Here is a 23,098-nt window from a genome sequence, read left to right on the forward strand (position 1 = left end):
CAAGGGAATGATGAATAAAAACAGAATGTAGGATTATGGCTCAAATTTAGGAGTTAAACAAAGGAAGTTAAACAAAGGAAGCAAATTTTCTGTGCATTCCTATTTCAGCTGTTTATACAAAAGTGAACAGACAGCATCCAAAGAACTATACTCAAATGGAAAACTAAACCAAATACTTTCTTGTCATTCCTCTGTGTTCTCCTCCTTGCTCCAAAACTATCATCTAAGAAAACAGAAACAAACTATTCTTTTCTTTGTTTTATCACAGGAATACGTTATTAAAAGCTTTCACATTGTTGTCCAAAACAGGGACACACTTACCTGACCTTTACCCTGCACGATGCCGTCTGGTCTGAGTAATCATCCTTCCTTGAAAAGAGGCCCTTCACAAACCAGAAGTTTATGACAATTTAAAATACATTAAGAAAATCTAACTGCTTAAACAAGTGTAAGTGAAGAAAAAAAAATACCTCACATATACGAGGAGTCAGCCCAATGGATGCCTTCAAACAATAAACAGAAAAAAAATTAAACACCATATTTGCTAACACTCATGCAAAATGTATTTTTAAATAGAAGCTAAGTTATAAGAAAAGGACAGAATCATAGTGCAGTAATAACTGTATGGTGGATTGCAACACAAACAGCCATGGAGTATAGTTCAGAATAACATGGCTATTTATAGGAAAACTAATTTTAGGGCAATATACACAGCATCAACGAGAAGGTTAGAGGCTTGGGTTAAATCCAAAAGCTGTTTGATGCAAAGATACTGCATAGTCTATCAGAGGTGTTACAGTCTAGATGAAGCCAAGCCAACACTGAAACTAGCCTGACTGGTCATGAATATTCTGGGTTTTTCCTTATTCTACTTTCATTTCTTTATGCTGTGGCATTGCAGAGGAGGCTTGGAACAGCATTATACTCTAGATTTATGAATTTTGTCTCTCAGAGAGAACAGGCTATGGGGCTGCTAACAATACCAAAACTAGGTGATTTAAATTTTGCGCCCAAACAATCTAGACAGCACTGAAGTAACAGTGTGGTTCTGTGTGATGAACTCTTCTTATAATATGATTGCTCACACTTTAGTGACTGCAGTGCCAACACACCGTGGGAAAGATACCAGGGTTTAGGTGGATTCTGCTTGCTGAATAGCATGAAAGAAAGAAGGCTTGAAATTGTGTAAAGGGAAGAAAATCCAGGTTTAACAAGTGGACCTACATGGACAAAATTTCAGTTTATACCAAACACTTGCTAGAACACTGTTTCACAGCAAATATGTGCTATTAAAGATCAGATTAAAGCAGCATTCCCCTGGAGAAAGAAGTTATTTTTAAAGCAAGAAATCTCTTAGAAGCACAGCATCCAGAAATTTCCGTGAAAATAATGATATTTTCAAGATGTGGCCAATCTTAATTGCTAAGGTATTTTCCAAATAGTGTAATACAAATATCTAGTTAGTCACCTATTAACTCCAACTGTAACAGTTCTTCAGGCTTTCATGGCATAAAGCTTGATTTCAAATAAAATTAATAGCGAATCTGGTTTAACAAATGATTTAACAAAACCAGATTGTTGATGTCTATTGAGAAAATAAAATTTTAAAAATCTAAACTCTTGTCAAAAGAACAATCTATACTAGAACAGGCTTTTTCCTGTCTTTGGGGTTTAAACACATTTGGCCCTTATTTCACCTTGAAAATTGAATCCCATGGATATAGGAAATACTGGTCCACTTACGCAAACTATTAATTTCTTTTTCTTCCTTTTTAGCAGCATGTTTCACCAAGAGCTAAAAATATTAATAGATAATACTCAATTTGCCTCATGTTGCAGCAAAACACAGGAAATCATTGTCTGACTCCATCAACCCAAGTAGCAAGATTGAACTGCACTTTAGGGGATGCCTGGTAGACAAACTAAAAATGTAACAGCTTCTGCAAATTTATTGAAATCAATGTCAAAACTGGAAGTGAAGTATTACTTTTCACAGGCCATATATTCCAAGTAAACAATCAAGCCTGTTACAAAACTGTTACTGTGAATTGTATCCAGTTTTATTCGTGAAAGCAACTTAATTTCAGCATAGTTCAGACTGCCAAAATATCACATAGGAATGAATACTTTGTATTATCTTGGGCTACAGTTTCCAAAACCCAGAACTATCCTGGCATATTGTTTTTTTGTCCTCTAACTTGGTAATAAGATTTATATGCAGTTAGATTATCTTACAGTAAATATTTCAATTACACCATACTTCGTAATATTTTTACCTGATGCTCTATTTGTACCTAAATGTAAAGGCTCACATTTTACACATTTAAATACCAAATAAAACATATAAGCATTCTGCTCAGCAAGCACCACAACCACAGTTTAAAAATAAAGCGATGTTTCTGCTAGACATCGTGCCCTCAGCCCACAGCTTAAAATGAATGGTGTAACTCACAGGTGTTCCCATCATGGTGTAAGTTTTTCCTGAACCTGTCTGTCCGTATGCAAAGAGGCAGATGTTGTATCCCCTAAAGGCACCAGACAACACAGAAGTGCCAAGGTCCTGGAACACCTGAAAAGAACAAGAGAAATAAAACAGTCCATGAACAGTTTGTTTCCCTAAACACTCTGCATTACTTCAGATCTTGCTGCTTTAATAATTCCATGGGAACAAGGATCTTCACAGCATTTGTCTTTAACATTTATCAGACTCCATGTTAAGTGCTCAGCACTCACTTTCCGTATCTTCCTTAAATGCTGGTATGCCAAGCATAGTGCTGACAAGGAGCAGTAGTGTACAAATGCTTCCCCGCCTATCTCTTATTTTATATTCAGATTATATGAATTCTTGAGGATCTTCCCCATCCCAAGTTTTTACAGTTCTCATCATAAATCTGACAGAAAGGCATGATCAAGGCTCTTGGATGCAATGACATTAATTTGGGATGAGAATTGCAGCACAGTCAAGTGAGAAGCAAAGCAAAGTCTAACAATACTAATCAAGGTCACTTGGACATTGCAGCTGGTATTTTAGAACAACAGCATTTTACTTTTGTCTCTGTTGTTGAAACTTTTGTATGACAGTGTGCAACTCATTTAACATTTCCATGGTTCAACTTTCCTATAGATAAAGTAGGAATAATCCTACTTATCCATTAGAAGAAAATTGTGGGATGTTCTCACTATTGATCGTAGAACTCCTTGCAATTTAAGCCAACTGTGCAAATTATTGAGCATGCCCTCTCTCCAAGAGTACCTTGGACTCTCTGAAAGAAGAGCCTCTAACTCCAAAATCTGAGTTACAGATGTTACATTTACTCTCTATTAAACAAACATGGCTACTCAGACACTTTCATCCAAATATGTTTCAAATCAGACCTTTTTGAATTAGGCCTTGAGAGAAGATACATAAACAAAACCAGATACTCTGAAAGCAGTGACATAACCCTAGGATGGTAATGCAGCAGAATTTCAAAAAATTGTTTTCTGAACTTCTATTAAAAGCTAATTTGTACTGTTTTGTTTTTGTTCTCTCTAGTAAATTGCTCTCTCCCCTTTTGTGAGGATAAGTTACAATTAATTGAATTGAATATAGTCTCAATTTAGACAGAAAAGCCTCTTTGTTTTAGTGTACTGCAGTAAAAATTAAGAAGTGAAGCACAACAATGAATTTATTACTTGCTTAAAAATTGAGTCATTGAAATCAAAGCTTTTCCTAATATCAGAGGCATTAGTCCAAATATCCATCAGCAATAACAGCTGCAGATCATACAAAAAGTCCTATAATTAATCATTCCGGGCATATGTACTAACATATTTCATGATATAATAGTCTGAATCCCAGGTTTTGTTTATGGTGTGTGGGGGGGAGAAGATTCTTCTGGGATTCTTCCAAGTCTCACACTTGAAATGAAACTTCAGGAAGATGAGGTTTTTCAAGGAACATGAGTTGGCAATGGCTTCCTGCAGAGAGCACACCATTTGGCTGAGACAGTGATGTCTTCCCTGCATGGCTGCTCTGTGTGATTGGCACTGCTCATTTTGTTCCATGCAAGAACGAGTCTTTCAACAAAGCCCTAACTAGCTTTGCCATGTGTTCCCTGCACTTGCCCAGCGGTATGTGGTCCATATCCCGTGGTGATCCGTGAAATATACTACAACTCATGACTTGTCAACTGTCCCAATAGTGGAAAAAACCCATGCCTTTTTGAAGAAGTTATGAGAGGGCATCAAGACAACTGTCAAATTATCATTGAGTTAATTCTATTCAAAACTGAAGGCTAGAAAGATTGACTATGTATTTTCTTTGAAATACAAATTGATTTGGAAATCAAAAGTCATGAAGTATAAACTGAAGTCACATGGAACACAATGTAAATCCACAACAAAAATTTGCAGTTAGTATCAGGCCATCCCCAGCAAGAAAATAAGGATTTATTACTCAATTCAAAAGAAAACAGAATCTGATAGAACAAACTGAGATGAGGTTTTGGGTTGCTTCTTCAAGAATGCTTGAGAATTTTAATCTTTCCACATAGATAATTTTTAAAATTACATGTGAAGAATATTAATTGGAAATGCACCTTGTCTTACCAAAAGATATAAAAATTGGATGAGTTCAGGAGATTTCAAAGGAAGAATACCAGCTGTCCAAAGAAACAGTGATAACCAAGTGACAGAAGACATTACTTCTCCCTGTTGCATGAACTTTTATAAAAAGAGTTTTACAATACTAAAATAGTAAAACTCTTCCTTTTTAGAAACTGGGAACATACTTTGCAATTATGTTTGTGGCTAATAAGCATAACAACCTTTTTTTACTATAAGGAGAGTTGTAAGAGGGGAGCAAAAATCTGTTCTGATCCTTTCCCATTTGAAGAGCAGAATCAGAAATCTCTCAGCTCTCCTTTGCTAGCTTAAAAGTCAAGGTTTATAGTGGGTTTTTTACATCTTTCTTAAAAAATGAATTTGCCAGATACTGAAAAATACCATATTTATTGGCCTGAGATGATATCATATTTTATCACATTAGACCTGCATGCCTGTGTATAAATATGCATTAGTAGACAGATGACTATATTTTTTTCTGGAATATATTTGGTCCTAATGCTAAGAAGTAAAACACAGCATGGAGCATATACAGTTACTCACCATAAGTGAATGACTTTTCAGATATTTATTATTTACAGCGATGATTTGGGACTTTAGTTTACACTGAAATTTTTGCTTGGATATAAAAAGTGTGAAGCTTTTTGTTTTCAAATTCTTTGTAAAAAGGCCTATTTATTTATGAAACAAGTTTTAGCATATTCTGTTTCTCCCAACTGCCTGTGCATATTATAAAGACTTTTTTTCTTTTATATTCTTTGACTTCTTAGTTATTATCAAACCAATGGCCTGTGGATAACCCCTCAAATCTATAACCTCTCTGTGACACACACAAAGACAGACACAAGTGTGTTGACTGTCAGTTTCTCTTTTGTTCCTCCAAAAGTTTGGAGATAATGAAACTCTTCTTTAATGCATGTGATTCAAACTAATCCTACTGACTTTGTAACTCCAGGCTCAGTTAATATCAGTACCTTTGACTTTTCTTTGAATTACTATGCATTGAATAGACACACAACTAGGACAGCTGATGACAACAAATACATATTTTACGCTGTACATGGAATGAACTATCTTTATTCTGTGATTGTATCCCTCTTAGACTAATAAATGCTTTTATTTTGAAGATAATGGGGTCATTCTATCAGAAATGAAGGTTTGGCAATATAAATTTCCTGAGCACAAAACTTTCCTCTCTTAATCCAATTGCAACATGAATTGCAAAAGGAAAGAAAAAGCAATTGTCAAACATGACAGTAAATTTTCTGTTATGCTTTGGGGTTTAATAATTTGGGAAATTTAAAGTTTTTCCAAGTCAGTCAAGCCAAGTCTCAGAGCCACATGAAAGAAAAATCCAGTAAACTTCCAGGGACAGCATGTAATGCCAAGTTTGCAAAATGAAGGGATCAATATTGATAAATAAGCATTATCTGGCACTTAAGGCTTTTTTTCCCTAAGTAATTTCTGGAAAATAATACTTTCGTTTTGCTTTGAGAACAATGAACAAGGAAGGACCGACTTTGAAGCAGAAGAAAAGGGAGGAGAAAGCAGAAGGAGGAAGCTACAACTTCCAGGAGCAACAAGTTAATAGAATAGTTTATCAAGTCTTATTTGTACAGTATCTATTTTCTTATTTGCCAGTGTCTGAAATGGTCAATGTATAATAGTAACATTAGCAAACTAAATCAAATTGGAAGCTTCAGAAATTTCAAGACAGTTTATTTGGTCACGCCAAAAAACAGCAGTAAAAAAAGGACTTTTGAATAAATAAAATTGCTACTTGTTACAGGCATAGTGCACAAGCATCAACATTGACAATTCACTAAAAGCAATCCAGTTTTACTGTAAAACATTAGCCTAAAGTTAGAATGCTAAGATAAATCCTCACAGCTAATAACCAGGACCAAAATCAAAAGACAATTATCTTCTTGCACAGCACAATTAAAAAACCCCCAAACTTTAAAATACCACAGTTTAATGAAAGTGGAAAAGACTAAACTGAAGAAAGACACACAGCCAACAGCTACTTGTCACCATGGAACCAACAAATAACTTTATAAAAGTTGAAAAAACTCAACAGCCTGATTTCTATTAAAGATTTGCCATGCAAAGAAGAAATCAGAAAACGTCCTCATCAGTAGATAGAAAACTTCCCAGTATCAAGACAATTGCAGCAGATGCAGCTATAAAATGGGCTTAGTATAAAAAAGGTGCTGTTATTTACTATACAAACAAAATCACTCTCAGCCAATAGGTCAGAGCAGTTTGAGCAACTGCATGAAGAGGCCTAAGAGGCTCAGTCCTGCAGGATCTGCTGGCCACAGTCTCCACTATGAGCTACAGATGTGCTGCACCTCCTATTTGGCATGCTTTCCTTCCAAAGTCATGTCCCCCTCAAGCTGTTGCTGTGAGGATTACAACTAAATTCTGATTAATTAAATTGCTGTTACATCGCAAATGTAGCATCCGAGACTCACATTTAAGGTGAAAAAACATTTCATTAAATGGAATTATGCAGAACCAAGCAATTCCTGCCAAAATACTGAAAGCCTTTGTCCCACAATCTTCACAAACCCCTCAAGTTTAATTTACATAAAGAGGCAGAAAGAGAATGCAAGGAAGGAATATGTAAAAACAAATCTAGGGGGTTATTCCAATAATGCAAGGCTTTTTCTGCATGTGTTTTCTCCTAACGAATATTAAACAAATGTCAGCCAAAGGGCTTTCTGTACATGGCCAGAGAAAGCACAAGCAAAGGGAAGCACATTATGCTGATCAGTTGCACAGAACCCTTGACTGTGACATTTGGATTACTTCAGCAACATTACTCCTTGGTTTGAATAGGATAAAGCGGAAGGGGGGAAGGCATCGGTTGGTTAGTTTGGGAACGTTTTTCTCTCTTAACAAGAGGCCACAGCTTCACAACCAGGATTATTTCTTTTCCTTCTCTCTGTCCTGCCTTTTCAGTTTCTTTTTCCCAGTACAACCGGAAGCAGGGCAGTGAAAGGGACGGCTTCTCTCCAGCTCAAGGAGCTTGGCCCGTGGCAGAGGCATTTGCACCAGAACTTAAGAGACAGTTCTGTTCTTGGCTCTGCCAACAGACTTCCTGTGTGTCCCTAAATCCCTTTGTGCTTTAATTCTCCCTGTGAGAGACAACAAGGATTTCTTTGTTCATCTTATCAGATGTAATTTTTTTCCAGTGGAAGCACTGTCTGCCCTGTGTGGTAATGTACATACACACACTACATTTAGCAGCAGGAAAGTTCAATTAAGGTATTAAGGTGAAATCATAAAATCGAAATACTAGAGAAAGTCACAGATAATATATGACAAATCTATTGTTCCTCTGAGAGGGTAGGAGGGGAAATATATGATTCTGATTAGGCTGAGTGGTAGCTTTACATTCCTGCCATTTTATCGCTGAATGATACAATCACAAAAACACACCTTATTCACTCATTTAAAAAAGCTCTCATTTTGAAAAAGGAAAAAGCTGTGCTTATCACATCAGTCTAATTTATAAATGTTCTGGTAGAACCTGAACTTGTAAAAGTTCTAAACTGCTTCATCACCAAGGGCACAACTCCATGCTCTACTTCTTTTTTTTCTTTTCTCTTTTATAAAATTGCTGGTATTCTACTGTAAACATCAGCTTGTGTATTTTCATCTACCTGTACAAAACCACATACCTCTGACCTCCAACCCAACAGTAGAGCAGCATTCAAACCTTCAGTCCCAGGTTCTTGGGACAGAGGAATGAAACCACTTAGCTGCTCATCAGCTCGTTAAGTGTTTTGTAGACAGGGTTGCAGGTTGTGTATAGCTAGCTATTTACTTCTGATTTTCTCCTTCCTTTCCCTAAGGATGCTTACTGAAGTTTCCGTCTAGTTTTAAAAACTCCAAAAACCGCAAAATGTGTGAATCTTAGAGTTCATTAATAAAGCCAAAAATTGTCAGGTGTTTTTCAGTGTAGAAAGCTTTATTATGACAAATACAGCTGGACTGAGCTAAATCAGTATTGATGTAGTGTCAAATACTGTGGGGTTTGGGTTGTATGGCTGTTACATAAAAATTACTCTTCTATAAAGCAGTGATAACATTATAGGAATCCCTGTTGGAAAGGAAAAGAGAAGTATGATAAGAGAGGTATAATTTCTGTGCTGTGCATCTTCACCAGTAGAAAAGTAACACTGTGACTTACACCAGTGTCAGCAATATGCCCCGAAGGAAAATTTTTCCTGGGTGAATTCTGGGCTAGACCATTCAATAATGGAACCACGGGGGAAGATAAAATTTTCAGCTTTTCTAAAGGTCTAGCAAAGGCTAATGTCACAGCTGGAAGAAGCAACATAATATTTTCTACAGTCACACTGTTTTACTGCACCAGGGCCAGATGTTTGAGACATTCCATTCCTGTGCCCCAGATATTACCTCATGCCAGAAAAATAATGTAAGTTGTCACTTTAAATGTTGTGATACCATCATTATCTGTGCCCGAATGACTACAAAAAAAACCAAATAAAAAAACCAACACCAAAAAACTCCAAAACAAAACAGCAGAGCAGTTTTACTGATATCCTCTTAAAATGAGCAAAATAAATACTGTGAGAGTTGTTCGTTAAGTTGTTTTTGTATACTAAGTGATATCTCTCTTGCAATGAAGAGAGCAAGGAATAAATAATGGATTACAATGAAGTTATAAATATCCTGCATTTTCTTCCACTGCCACTAACTCTTGGCTAGGATCCCAGGTCATTAGTGGATGTCTGTGATTCCATGTGAAAGGAAAGTAAAGAAAAACAACATGAAATTACTAATTTTTTTGTCCAAGATAGCAGAGATAAATATCAATTCTCATTTGTGTCTGAAAATAACTGCCCCTTAATTTTGTGAGAAGACTGAGGATGAAGATGGGAAAAAGATTGTTCATTGACTTTATTACAAGGAGGCAGAACAAAAAAGTAGTGATCCAAATTTTTCAGTAATTCAGTAAGGGCTAACAATTGTTTGCAATACTCAGACAACAGCACAATGACACTATCAAGACAGATTTCTGCTTTTTATCCCCCTTTAGCTGGAAATGGGTATTCTCTTTTCATGTGCCATCTAACTCAAGTTGATATTTTTGCTATTAGATCATCAGCTCTTAAAATTATAGCATTGGAAAACAATTCTTAAGCCTTTAAAATATATTTTCCTGGAAATAAGCTCATTTTTTCACCTTCATACAAGAGACCATAAGAAAGTAAAAATTAAGCAAAAGAGATGACAAGACATTGAAAACAGTTATCTATATCAACACTTATTTTAAAATTACAGTGGAAATTCTGTAAGGCATATTCTCTTTGTAAAACTATCACCAATGACTGCATTTCAATGGTTCTCAAAACCAATAGGATTCACTTCATGCTTCTAAAAGAAAATTTCCTGTATTTGGGATTATTTAATCTGGGGGAACCTTGCACGTGCTCATGGAACTCCCTAGTGCTTGGTCTAAACTATATCTCAAAGTTCTGTTATTGCAACTACGAACTTACCGGAACCATGTTTTCCATGGTATGTCCCACAGCTTTAAAAAGAAATAAAATATAAAGTGGTTTGGAGCAGTACGAAATCCTCCTAAAGCTGTACAAGTCCCTTCTAAATTTGTTTGGTTTTAGCAGTTTCCAGGAGAACCCAAACAACATGAGGTAATTTAAGGTGACTAATGAGTTCACAGAGAGAGCACTTGGCATCTTATTCTCAACAATATATTAAGAATAAAGTTTGACAGGGGTAGTGGTTCAGTAAATTGTTCAGTAAATTTCTGCTCTTTTTCAAGGTCATTGGGCTCTGCTCATTTCCAGCTTACAAGGACTGGGTGCTGCATATTAACAGCTAAAGCTGCAATGAACAGCCACAGCTCCCCTAACTAGAAATGTTACGTTAAAAAAAAGCTGCAGAGTACCAATTGCTTTTCTTTTGGCTCTCCTAAGGGCAGAAATTACTCAGGTTGGACAGAACTACTGGTTTATACTGTTCTTTTCTTCCCCACTCACTTCATACCACACCAGCCTCAAAACCGGGCAAGGCATACTATGAAGGTAATTCAATAGTTCATACTATGTTTAACGAGACAGAAAGCAAAAAGTAAGATGGTTCACATAATCTGTAAAATTTCTAAAAAATATTTGTAAAATATAGAAGAACTCAACCATCCCAATACTCCCATAGAGCAGAAGATAACACCATACATTTTCAAAAATTAAAACATGCAGATCTTCTAAAAATCAGTAAAAAACCCCGGCATCAGAACCAGGGAGCCTCCATGTACCAATTAAGGTCACATACTTCTGTGTCATTACAAGCCCAGTAATAAACCAAATTGTTGGTATTACCAAGATGAACAAGACCCTTTGGCAAGCTATCAAAAAAAAAACCAATCTCATAATATTATAGCAAGGCATTGCCTGTGAAGAAAATATGGGAGTTTCCCTCTCAGACCTGATGTTTTCTGGGGTTAAAAAAAAAAAGCTTTTAAAATATTCAGAGGAACACATTTGATTGTCTAAGAAAACCAGCATTTTTCCCCCTAACTAATAAAATACATGAAGAAGTTGTTCTACAGGAAAATGAGACAGAAGAAATTTTCATCAGCATTGAAGCATTGGAAGCTCTTGAAGATGCATTAAGTTTTATTCCTTTTCAAATTAAGATTTTATGCTATGCAGCACACTAAAATGGGCAAGAAATGAGCAAGCAATGGGCAGAGGCAGAGAGCTAGAGATTCTGAAAATGCATTTACAAAGGATTGAAATGCAGGCCATTATTGCATTTGCAGAGTTTAAGTAACTAACCACACTTCTACATATACTTTTAAACTTGTTGATACAATAGCCTGTAGTGAGGCATAAATTTTGTCATTTATGGTTTTTTATTTAATTGTCAGTTCTGCCCCAACATGAGTTTATTGTATTGAGCCTATGATGTTAAATTAATACATTTTAAATACATGTCCCTTAACTCTTCTTTAATACAAGCATCTTATTATGATAAACTGATTCAGGTTCACATGAAATCTCAGGATGTTCTGAAATTTGACAACCCATTAGTCTGTATTCCTATTTCCATTATTTTCTCTTTTAAGTAGAGAACAGTTGCATCATTGGCTTAGCTGGAAATTCAGTTACTAGAGAATATTATTTCTGTTTCAAAAGAGCATTGAATATAATGACCCCATGCTGAAGCTGATGGGTGATTTCCAGACAGCTGTGCTGTTTAAGATGACCATCCATCCCCTGGAGATTCAGCACAGGCTTCTCTCTTTCCACTCTAATGACTTCAGCAGAAATACTGTGTGTTTCTTACATTCAAGATCTGTATGCTCTGCTCTCAAAGCAAAAAAAGGCCACAGTGTCTGCAAATTCTTTAAAAATGGCGGCTTGCTTTGATCAAAGCTGCCCAAACACACCAAAGTAGCCCAGCACACTGTACAATTTAAAGCATTTCACTTCTAACACTTCTTTTCTTTATTAATCCCTCAATCACTTTGGAAAAGTCAAAGCCTGACTTGAAAAGGATTTTTAAAAGCATACTTTTAAAATATAATTCTATGTGTATCATTGTTTCCTCTATTTCTGTTATCAAACAATTTCTCTCCCTGAATCTTCTTGCTCATTTTTAGAAATTTATCTGTTAAGCAGAGTCTGGCTGCACAAAGGGCTACAGATTCTTTGCCACCAGTATCAGCCCCAGAAGAACATTACAACGTGCATGCTGCTAGTTATCTTGTGGACAGCATATTAAAAAAAAAAAAAACAACAAAAAAATCAAGCCAACAAAACAAAAAAGCCCCACTTCTCGATTTCTTGACACTCAGTATGAAGCATAGCTGTGAAACAAAGGTGCCAAACTGCATGCAACAAACTTCAGTCCCCATAATTAACTCTTCACCCCTAACTGGTAACAACTCTCCAGCCAGCTCCCATCCCCAGCAATTTAAACGAGCCCAGCCCACATGGCACAGAACAGCCCCTGTTCAGACTATCGAGCACTCTCAGCCTCCAAAGCAGGGTGGCCACATGAAAACTGCTGGTCAGGAATGGTCATGGTCCCTGCCAGTTCCTGGGCTGTGCCTACAAATCATTACAAGAGGCACCAGCTGTCCCAGGCCAAACAGCACCAGGAACCACTCTAACAGTTCAGCACTATGAGCTGCAGTGCTCATGGAATATTCCCTGGAATTATACAGATACAGCTTCAGTTGCTATGAGGAAAAAAAAATAAATCAAAAGGGTTAATAAAATGAGGGGCAAAAGATGACTGTCTAATCAAGATGAACTTCTAATCTCTTTTGCTCCCTCTTTCAACTCAACATGCCAATGAAATTCAGTTGCAGAAAGCCACTTGCATTCATTAATGCAATTGAAAAAGATTACATTCCATATACTGTAATAAGCAATAAATTTATGGAAATGACATGCAGTAGGAAGTGAGACAATAAAAGCATTGTGGTGTACCAAGCAGAGTCAAATGCACAGAAATGATGTAAAGGAGAACATGAAAAGCTGGAAGCAAGTTTCTACAATCCTCTGAAGTCTTTATATTTTCAGACTAAATGGATCTTCAAGGCATTGACAGTTCTCTTGAGTTTCTGCTGAATTTAAGTTAAAAATATAAAAAGCTACCTGAGCCCAGGCTTTAAATTATCTCATTCTCCACTCATAAAAGTCAAAACAGTTGCTAATTTTCTGAATATGAGTTGAAAATTCAGTTTCAATTTCTTGGTTTAAAGCTATAAGACAAATTAAAAATAACTAAGGGATACAGCAGTGTTAGCTGTCAAAAAAAAAATCAAAAAGGAACAAGTAATGGCCTAAAATCGTGGCCTAGAACATTTCCCAGTCATTAGAGAAATGAGATGATTTCTGGCTTTAAAATGCTAACTAGCCCTGCCAAACCCTTTCACTTTATTGGAACTGGAAGGCACTGGAATATGAAAAAACCATCACTGCTTCAATGGTAAATTCCTATCAACTCTCTCTCTAGATCTTCAACATGATTCAATTTTTTCTCCTGCTGCAAAACAGCTATGAGAAATGCTCTTCCTTCTAATAAAAAACAAAAGAAAGATCATAAAAAAGACAAAAGCAAGTAGGTTTCAGACCTTGCTTAGGTAATGAAAAGGACAGTGAATCCAGAGAGTCATACATTTCAAAGCACAGCTTGTGTTCTGTTAGGAAACAGGTTACAGCATGCTGCAAGAAATGTATTAGTCCCTCATGAACTACACTGGCCATTCCTTTCAGTCATTAAGAAACAGGATGCAACTAAGAGCATCAAAATAGGAGAGAGTGGGAAAAAATAGGGTAATGTGGCAAAATGATTATTGTGGTCTTTACTGTCCTGGTCATAGACTGTCCCAATAGGGCTTGGTTTCAAAGACTGAGAATCATTGCTCAGAGGTTGTTGACTTTCAAAATCCATCAGCAACTCTCATTTTTTCACAGTGAGGATTACAACATGTATTACACGTGAAGCTTTCAATGTTGTTCTAGCAAATAAAAGAAATTAGTTATTCCTAAATTATGAGCAGTTACTCAAATTCACTTTCTGCTACCATGGAAAGACATACTCAGTAAAACCTAACAAAAAATGAGACATGTCTCCCTTTGTTCTGTTCCTCTCCAAAGCAATTGATGCAACTGAAGCCCAGTTTAAACATACCATGAGAGATCTTTTAGTAAGATCAAGATCTAGACAAAACTTGTAGAACATTTATGGACTCGGAAAACTTGAGCTATCAAAAGAAAAGTCATCAAGCAGTTTTGTACCAGTAATCTGGGCTCTTCTTTTTAGTCACAATCAGAAACTGCTTTGCCTGAAAAACCACGTCTGAATGGGGATGTTAATTTTGCTTTTCTCATAAAACGTCTCAAGGGCAGGCTTTTTTGTTGATTAAAAACAAAGCTGAATAGAGTCAAAATGCAGGTGCTCAGATACAGCCAAAATGATGATTCATTCAGTTTGTGTTCAATGCCACACACAGACATCTCCCTGAGGAATATCATCTCAGTTAACAGAAAAACATAAAAGTCAGCTATTATTGAATATTAATAAAGAAAGTGAGCATAATTTTTTTAAAAAGCAAAGGGCTGCTTTTTGCTATAATATAAAGGAACAATTGCTGTTCATACCAAACACTTTAATAAAAACTGAAACTGGACACATGCAAATTGTTTAGGTTTGTCAGACTTTAGCTACTTATGCATGCAAGTCCAGTCTCATGCCTCCAACATGTCAGAAACATGGCTCATTTTCAGAGATAAACAAACTGGCTGTGTGGAACTTGATCACAGCTGTTGCAGTAAACATGTCTCACTATTCCACGCCAGCACAGTCCTGACCAACAAAATCTTTCATAAGCAAGCTGCCTGCTAAAAGAAAATGAAACCCCACAGCCCTGAAAATAAAATATCCAAACCTGGCCCAGTCTCCCAGAAAAAGTCTATCAACATCCTTCCATCCAGTGACTACAGAACTCACAGACCTGCATGGTCTTGGAGACTCAGCTGAAGTTCAGACTAATTTTTCAGTAATTTCAGCTCTCAAAAGTCTAGTCTAACTGAAGTTATTCATACAGCACTGATAAGATCGGAGAAAAACCACTCCAGGTTAAAGACCAACCTTGGACCTTCTGCAATCTTGGAAGTACCATGAATATGACCTTTCCTTCTGTGAGTAGCCATGATGTGGAAATTCTTGCAGATGAACAAGGAAGTATGTTTGCAAAACAGAAAAAGCATGGAATAGTCCTTAGATTAAAAGAAGGGCAAAAATTACCACTATTTATGAACATGGAGGAAAAACTGTGGTGTGATTACATAGAGGAATTTAAACTGTCAATGTCCATCTGCAAGTAAGAAAGAACAATCAACATCCACATATAGCTTATCTATATAAAAGATTTTTTTCTTAAAAACAGCTATATCTCATATCTTAACCACAGTTAATTTAAAAAGAAAAAAAAAATCACCTGTCCAAATAAGCCTATTTTGCAGGTCACTTCAGAAAGTTTGCAGATCATTGTACAGGTTTTTCTTTTTACTTGTAAGACATGCAAAAACCACAAAGTTTATGGAAGTAACTCAGACTGTGAATGTGCAGGCTCACTGCAAACAAGTAAAACCTCTGACAACCCAAAGAACTTGATTTTTTTTTAAGTTGCTGAATGCACTTACAGAAACTTTCACTATTATTTAGTGAATTATACTGACTTTCTATTGTAAAAAATGCGCTCTGCGTATCTACCAAGCAATGGTCAGTGCCTAGTGGGGAAACAATCAGTGAGCATGAGCATTAGCAGATTGAACAGTCAGAAAATGTAATTTCTTTTTTGTGAAACAGTTTATTGCTTTCCCTCTCCTTAATCCTTTTTTGTGCACTTCTGTTTAGGCTTCATATTTGAAATGTATCCTCATTAGATAGTAGTTGCCTCCGAATGTCTATATCTATACAATTATGTCTATCAATTAATTCAATGCCTCAATAAATTGAAAATCGACTGGATTCTTTTTTGCCTTCCAACAAAGCCTGCTTCGAAGTCTGCAACTATTCACAATAATTCCCAGAGAAGTTTTCAGCAAAGAAGTCTTGGTATAGTCAGAAAGAATCCCTTATTCGATCACAAACTGAACGCAGCAGCTGCGCTGTTGGCAGAAGATATATAACCTGCACTCATGGTGGTTTCCCTGCTTCCATCATAATCTGCTATAGACTGATCCAATTATTGCACAAAAAGCCTTTTTCTTACAGCACACTCTCCTTTTCACTGCTGTCTGACTCTGGATTGGAGAAAAAAAAAATCTTGTGGATGGAATGCTTACTGCTTTTCAAGTATTTCGTGCGAAAATGCCATTTACACCCACAGCCACTGCTGCCTTCTCTTTCTCCCTTCTTTTACAAGACAAGGAGAAGGGGAGCACAGAGAGAGAAAACAAATTAAAGAATTTTTCAATATATTTAAGTTAGAACTTCATTTTGCTATATTGTTTTATATTTAGGCTCATAGGCCAGATAACAGACTTTGATTTTGTCCTGATAATTTACAAGGCAATAAAAAACTTGAATGTCACAGGGAATGCACAGAGGCATGGAAATGTCACAAACTCAGCTTAGAGAGGAAAGGTCTCTCCAGTGAAGTTCTTCAGAAGCATAACGATGTTCACACTTTAGGGAAAAAAAAAAAGAAGGAATACAGTGACTTTGTTCAACGAAGAGTTGGAAAGTATGTTGCAATATTTTCCTTCCAAACAATAGCGTTGTGTAACTTTTCTAAGCTTTTTCAGTTAACATGTAAAACAAATAAACAAGTCCCTTGGAAAAAAAAAAACCCAACCCTAGTGCCATATTGGAAACCTTGCATCTTAAACATCTGTTTCTTTATTCACTTTTCAGTTACACTCTGACAAACAACTAAAAAAAGCCTGTCTTGCCCCTTTCCCCAACCATTTTTCTTAGCTGCAAATAGTATAAAACCCAACTATACTGGGAAGCCAGACATGATGGAAAGCACTTAAGATACCTTTTAAACAAATAAGAAATGAAAAAACCTGTTTAGAGGGGTTATATGTGTTCTCTCACATGAGCCATCAGTAACCCCCATTTCTGCCTTCAGAGCACAGAATAATTTTCCCAATGAATATATTTATAAACAAAGATAGAAATAATTAGACTATGCATTTGAAAAGAGAGGAGCTTTTCCTAGCCACACATATGGAATGGACAGACAAGCAAAGAGAGCTTGTGCTACTTGCTATATAAAGTTTAGAAATAAAGAACCTTTACTTGAACATGTCTTGCTTTTGAACAATCTTGTAAAACTCTCAGTGGTTCAAATGCAGAATGGAAGTGCACAAAAAATGGATCAGTGTTATTCTTCTATTTACATTAGTAAGCCAGTGCTGAAGAATAGGAAGGTGCAGGGTGAGAACGGGTCAAAAAATTAGGAGAAATTACTAGATTTGCCATGAGATTTGTTTTCATACCCTTACTGCCTTCTCACTGTAAAATCATCCTGATTTATTAAGATAATACTCTTCACATCACGGTGCTGCCTCCACATACAGGAAAATCCATAATAATATCTTGAAGCCAATATTTTTTTTTTCCTCTGATAGGCAGATACTTCTCTTCAAAAAGACAATGTAATACTTCAGGGAAAAATATGCAGGAGTATGTCATCACTCAGCTGTTAAACCACTGTGCACTCATATATTTCTTAGATTTACCTTGAACACAGTTATCTTCTTGTTTGGTCAAGGGCTTTAACAAATATATCTTAGAAGAGCCATTGGGTGTCAGAGTATTACTGAAAATGGTAATATTCAGAGACACACAGATGGAATATTAACACTTGCAAAAACTCAATATACTGTGTCAAACCAAAACAAAACACTTATCAGGTCAAGCCCAGAAGCGTGGATTTCCTTGACCAATATGAACATAATTTAATTATTTGAGAAGCCTGAGGAAAATGTTCTAAAGTCTAAATTTTTCATTTCCTTTATAAACATTATAATCTCCATTTAACTATAGCACTAAGGTACAAAAAACTAAGCTTGAGGTCTACAGAAAGTGTTTCAAGAAAACCCAGACAGAGTTTTGGATCCCACTGAAACCAGTGCTGGCTGGGAACTGGAACACTTTTCTGGATTTCATTATCTCTACCATTCAAAGCCTGTTATTCATGGAACACACTGGTGTTATCAAAAGGAACAGATTGCTACACATCAGCTACCCATGGCAACAGTGTGTGCAAAGAGCTGCTCACACATCCTGTGGCTCAGCCTGCCCACCGCGGTGGCTGCGCAAGCACAATGCCCGGATGGGAAGCATGGCTGGAGGGAAGCTGAGCACTGAAGCTGCAGCAATCAGCTACAAGAAGTGCATGTGTTCCTTACGAATACTCTTCTGCAAAATACCCTTATGATTTTGCTCAACTGTGTTTGCTAATGTATTTTTTTTCAAGCTGAAATATATGTTTTTTGTTGGTAGGATTTAAATGAGCAGTTACGAAAGTTTTGCGACATTTTTAAACATTCTCCTTTGTGTAGTGGAGCTAAAACAGATTTGGGGAAACATCCACCAAGAGCTATTTTAGGTTTTACAAAGGAAGCTCAAAAGATTGAAACACACTGTCCTATGCCAGACAAACATTTGAGTAAGTTTAAATTTAGATGTTTGTTTCTGAAACAACTATAAATGTCTCATGGCACTCACATCTTAACTATCACATTCAACCAGCAGAAAGAATCAGCAAGCCTGAGTCTACCTGTAAGAATAAAAATTATAACCCTAAATAACACTATAATAACATTATCACCCAGCATTTTTACCACAAAATGGAAATATATCATGAATCTCTAGTAAAAGATAGTCCCATAAATATATAAAGGCCAAAGAGTGATGGATTTCCAACACTGTCTTTGGAAAACAATCCTGAACTACACACAGGCCCCTGAAGACATCTGTGGAGGAAGGGAGTGGGAAGGAAGCAATAATCAGCTACACAAAATGACCCCCTTAACTAAAGAGGGTTTTGTACCAATCAAAATCACCTCCCAAAAAAACCTTAGTACAAGAATACAGGGAGACATGGTGAAACTACTTCACTGTTAGCAAGCGGTAAAGCCCAGGTGCAGACAATTGGCATTTTCTTCCTGTAACGCTGAACTAATTCTGCAGCAAACCGGGCCAGAGGAAATCTAGAGTTTGTCCCAAAAGTAGCAGGAAAAGGAATATCACCTGAAGTATTACACTTTTTAGTGGTTCTAGGGGGTTTTGTGTGTTTTTTGGTTTTTAAAATTTGGTTTGGTTTTTTGTTGGTTTGGTTTTGGTTTTTCTTTTGTTGCTGGTTTTCACTTCTGAATTTGTTTTTCTGGGGGCGGGGGGATGGTTTTTTTAAAGACTATGACTGTATCTTGACAGTGATGTTTTGGAAAACCATACACTCTTTTACAGTCAGGGAAAACGCATGTAATATATTGCAGAGCTAAGATCAGAAAACCATGAATTAACTTCTACTCTTAAATGCCTATAATATTTTAGAATTTCATTTTGTTTCTCACTTCATACTTTGCCCATCAAATGTTCTGTACCTGTCCATAATTTATATTTATTTGATACCTGTTCTCTCTCTAGTCCCACACGATTTTTGGATCTTTCCTTCTCTCTGCCCTGTAACCCTGGTTCCTGGCTCATCTCTTCCTATTTAGCAGGATTTAGCAAATCTGTTTCATTTCACTCTTCCTTTGGTGCCTGACAGGTCTGGTTGATATAGCCATTAACTCTTCCTCTATGGTATTTCTTGATTTCTCTACTCTGCTTATTCATCAACAAATCCACTCAGGAAAAAAAATGAGAAGGTAGAACTGCTGATCTGTGAAAGAGGATGAAAACCTCAGCTCAGTATCAACACAAAATATTCAGCTGCCCAGTAAGAAAACAAAAGGAACGGGCCCAAGGATCTCCCAAGTGGCCACCTGAAAACCACAGGTCACATTGTAAAGTTCAGCTCATTTAGAAAATGAAATAAGGCTAGTATAACTCACCTATTAAAAAAATCTTATATGTTGTGAAGAATTTATGCAACTTTTAAAGGAAAACTAAGAATTCAGAACAGAAGCCTATTTCCCAGACATCAACAGTAATGGGTTCTTCTAGTAGTCAAAATCAGCTTTGTTTTTAATTAAGTGAACTTTCCTCTTTTCAGAGACAGACGGTGGCTCACATGTTTTCTGTAATGCCAGTCAAGCAAACTTGCATATATTTCATGATACAAGAATTACTTTTTAAATTCAGCCCTAAAAAATAAGTATACAATAACACTTCTAAAAAAATGATTTATATTTTTGACTTTTGGTCAAGTTTGGTCCAGCTTTTTGAAGGGAAAAGCACTTCTGGTTTCAGTGCTGTTAAACAAATAGAAGTAAAGGCATACAATCTATCACATGAACATTACAGAGTTTACTAAATTGGTCTAGTTCCTCCTCAGCTTACTATCTTGGAAGTTCTGCTCTTCCCAAATTAAAGTGAAAAAATACTTTCCCCACCTTTTTAAAAAAAATAAAAATACTAACATGAATGTATTAGGAAAAACATACAAGGTGGGCAACATGTATCCCCTTTTTAGAAAATACAAGTAAAATACAAGTGGCAGAGAAAGAACCGTCTTTATAAACAGAACAACAAATCCAAATTCACCTTCCAAACATTTGAAAGTACTTACACATGTGAGGCTTAAGCCTCTTACAAGTACCTAGGAAGTATATGATCCAAATATACAGGGAATAAAATGCATTGTGTGCACACATCTCTGAAATGCAAGAGACAGGGACCTGAAGTGTACAATTCTAACACCTGGAAGAAACTGAAAAGTATTCAGAGAAGCAGATTTGTATCTTCAAAATCCTACTTAAATGCTAGGATTTGCAGCCCTCTCACTATTGTTAAACTATCACAGAATCCTTAACTGAAGAAACTATTAGGACTTGATTTTTATACATCCATCTACAGGGAAAAAAAAAAGACAGTTTACTACAAGACAGCATTCTACTAAAAGGAGCCTCAAGACAGATACTTTTATCTACTTTTCATCCTCAACCACATATGATAACAGTTGGCAGGACATCTTCAAGGGAAAAGCAATCCAAGGTCAGCTCATGAAAGAAAGCTTTTACAGGATGACAGTGGTACTCTGAACCTCCTTTGGCTACGGGTAACATTGCTGTTGTCAGCTCTGCACTGAAGCAATGATCCCAAACACGGAGTTAGTACAATAAATTCGTTCATATAGTGTAAGAGGGCAGAAAAATGCCCAAAAGCATGGTAAGACTGCAGTTTTCCAGCAGCCTCTTCTCAAGGACATTTGAAGTACAATCACAAAGGCGAAACACCCAAGAAATTCACTCATGTCTCCAGACCTTTCAAAACACCAGGCTATCCTTAAACTTTTCTTAACTCAAAGACATCTGTCTAAGGCTCAGTAACCCAGCAGTTACACAGAGCAGCCCTGGATGTCCTCTCAGTCAGCATCAGGCACAAGGAAAGAAATTACTGCCCATTTATTAATTTTCTATGGCCCAGCTGTTCATGTTTCCCCCTCAGTGTTTTTATCAGAAAAAAATGTATTGCATGATGACATAGCTCTCCACAGTGTCTGAAATACCTCCTCAACCACAGCAAGGAAGCTGCACTGTTTATATTGCATTTTACATTCTTTTTCAGTCACACTTGTATTTAATAACAACAAGAACAAAAATTTACAGTTTGTAGCCAATATTTATATTTTCCATTTGGCAGTTCTGATAATTTTTCTTACAGAGTAGAGCTAAAACTGACTTGGCAGGCTGGATTTATCAGCATTTCATCTGCTAAACCATTCCAGCTAGAAAGCCTACTATATTGTCAACAGTTTTAAGAAGCAAGCCTCTGCTTGTATTATGTGAGAAACTCACAAAGAACACAAGATCCAAACAAACAAGAAAATATAAGTGGGGCTGGGGGGAATCCAAACATTTCAACATTTAAAGATTTGTTTTTTGTAATCCCTGAAATGGAAGTTTATCTAGTGCCAAGTACTTGGAAAAGACAATTTTCTTTTTAAAATAGTAATACACTTCCCAAGTTCCCAAAGCATCTTCCACACTACTGTACCAGGAAGGACATGAAGTACAGTCAAGAATTTCACCTACAGTTCTGGTAATTACCAAATGTGACAGTTTTTCAAATATTGACTCCCAAAGGTAAATCAGCCCTGTGCTCATCACTACCAGAAATACAAATTTTACAGGACAATCTTGGTCTTAAATGATAATTTCTATGAAATCACAATTATACAGAATTATACAAAATTTCAGGAACAGTTGTACTGACAACAGACAAAAATAAAATGATATCATTCTGAAGAAAAAAACAGCAGTAAAAATTGGTTTTAATGCCAAAACATGTGATTGTATGAATGTATAATGAAATATTTCAATAGCTTTGCACTTATTTATTGCGTTGTATTTATTTGTAGATTTAACAATTCCTTGTTTATTAACAGTCACAATAACATCCTATTTTAATACCAAATCCTTCAATCGTCTCATTTAATCAATCAACCAGACCTTGGATCTCAAGATAGAAGTCTCCTTTAGTTACAAGAGATTTCTGATGCTTTATCAAGGAAAATAACTCTGAACAATATAGTATAATTCAAATTTTGTGCTGTTAAAGATGTGATTGCTTCACTGTTGATCCTCTCAGAAGAATCACCTTAAAACTCTTACTTTCATTAAGAGCTTTGTCCCTCTAGAAAGGGAGAAAGCCTCCCTCCCTCCTTCTTCCTTTCTCCCTGCTCCTGAAAAAATTCTCATTTCTAAGCTGGAGTCCTCAGATCATCACCATTAATGATCACTACTAAATACAACATATCTAAGGAAAACCTGCATTAGTTGACAAACAAGGGTAT

General features: G+C 36.3%; 1 protein-coding gene across 1 annotated transcript in view; it reads right to left on the minus strand.

Annotated features, from left to right (window-relative positions):
- STARD9 (StAR related lipid transfer domain containing 9) overlaps nt 1–23,098 on the minus strand; it is a 92,013-nt gene that overhangs the window by 54,650 nt on the left and 14,265 nt on the right. The window contains exons 4-6 of the mRNA XM_085062289.1: nt 2,453–2,569; nt 471–503; nt 322–383 (exon numbers count right to left, since the gene is read on the minus strand). Of these exons, the coding sequence (XP_084918415.1) occupies nt 322–383; nt 471–503; nt 2,453–2,569 (212 nt within the window). The remainder of the gene's footprint in view (nt 1–321; nt 384–470; nt 504–2,452; nt 2,570–23,098) is intronic.

Source organism: Lichenostomus cassidix, chromosome 5 (assembly GCF_008360975.1).
Source record: "Lichenostomus cassidix isolate B80296 chromosome 5, HeHo_3.0, whole genome shotgun sequence".
In the NCBI taxonomy this organism is placed as follows: Eukaryota; Metazoa; Chordata; class Aves; order Passeriformes; family Meliphagidae; genus Lichenostomus; species Lichenostomus cassidix.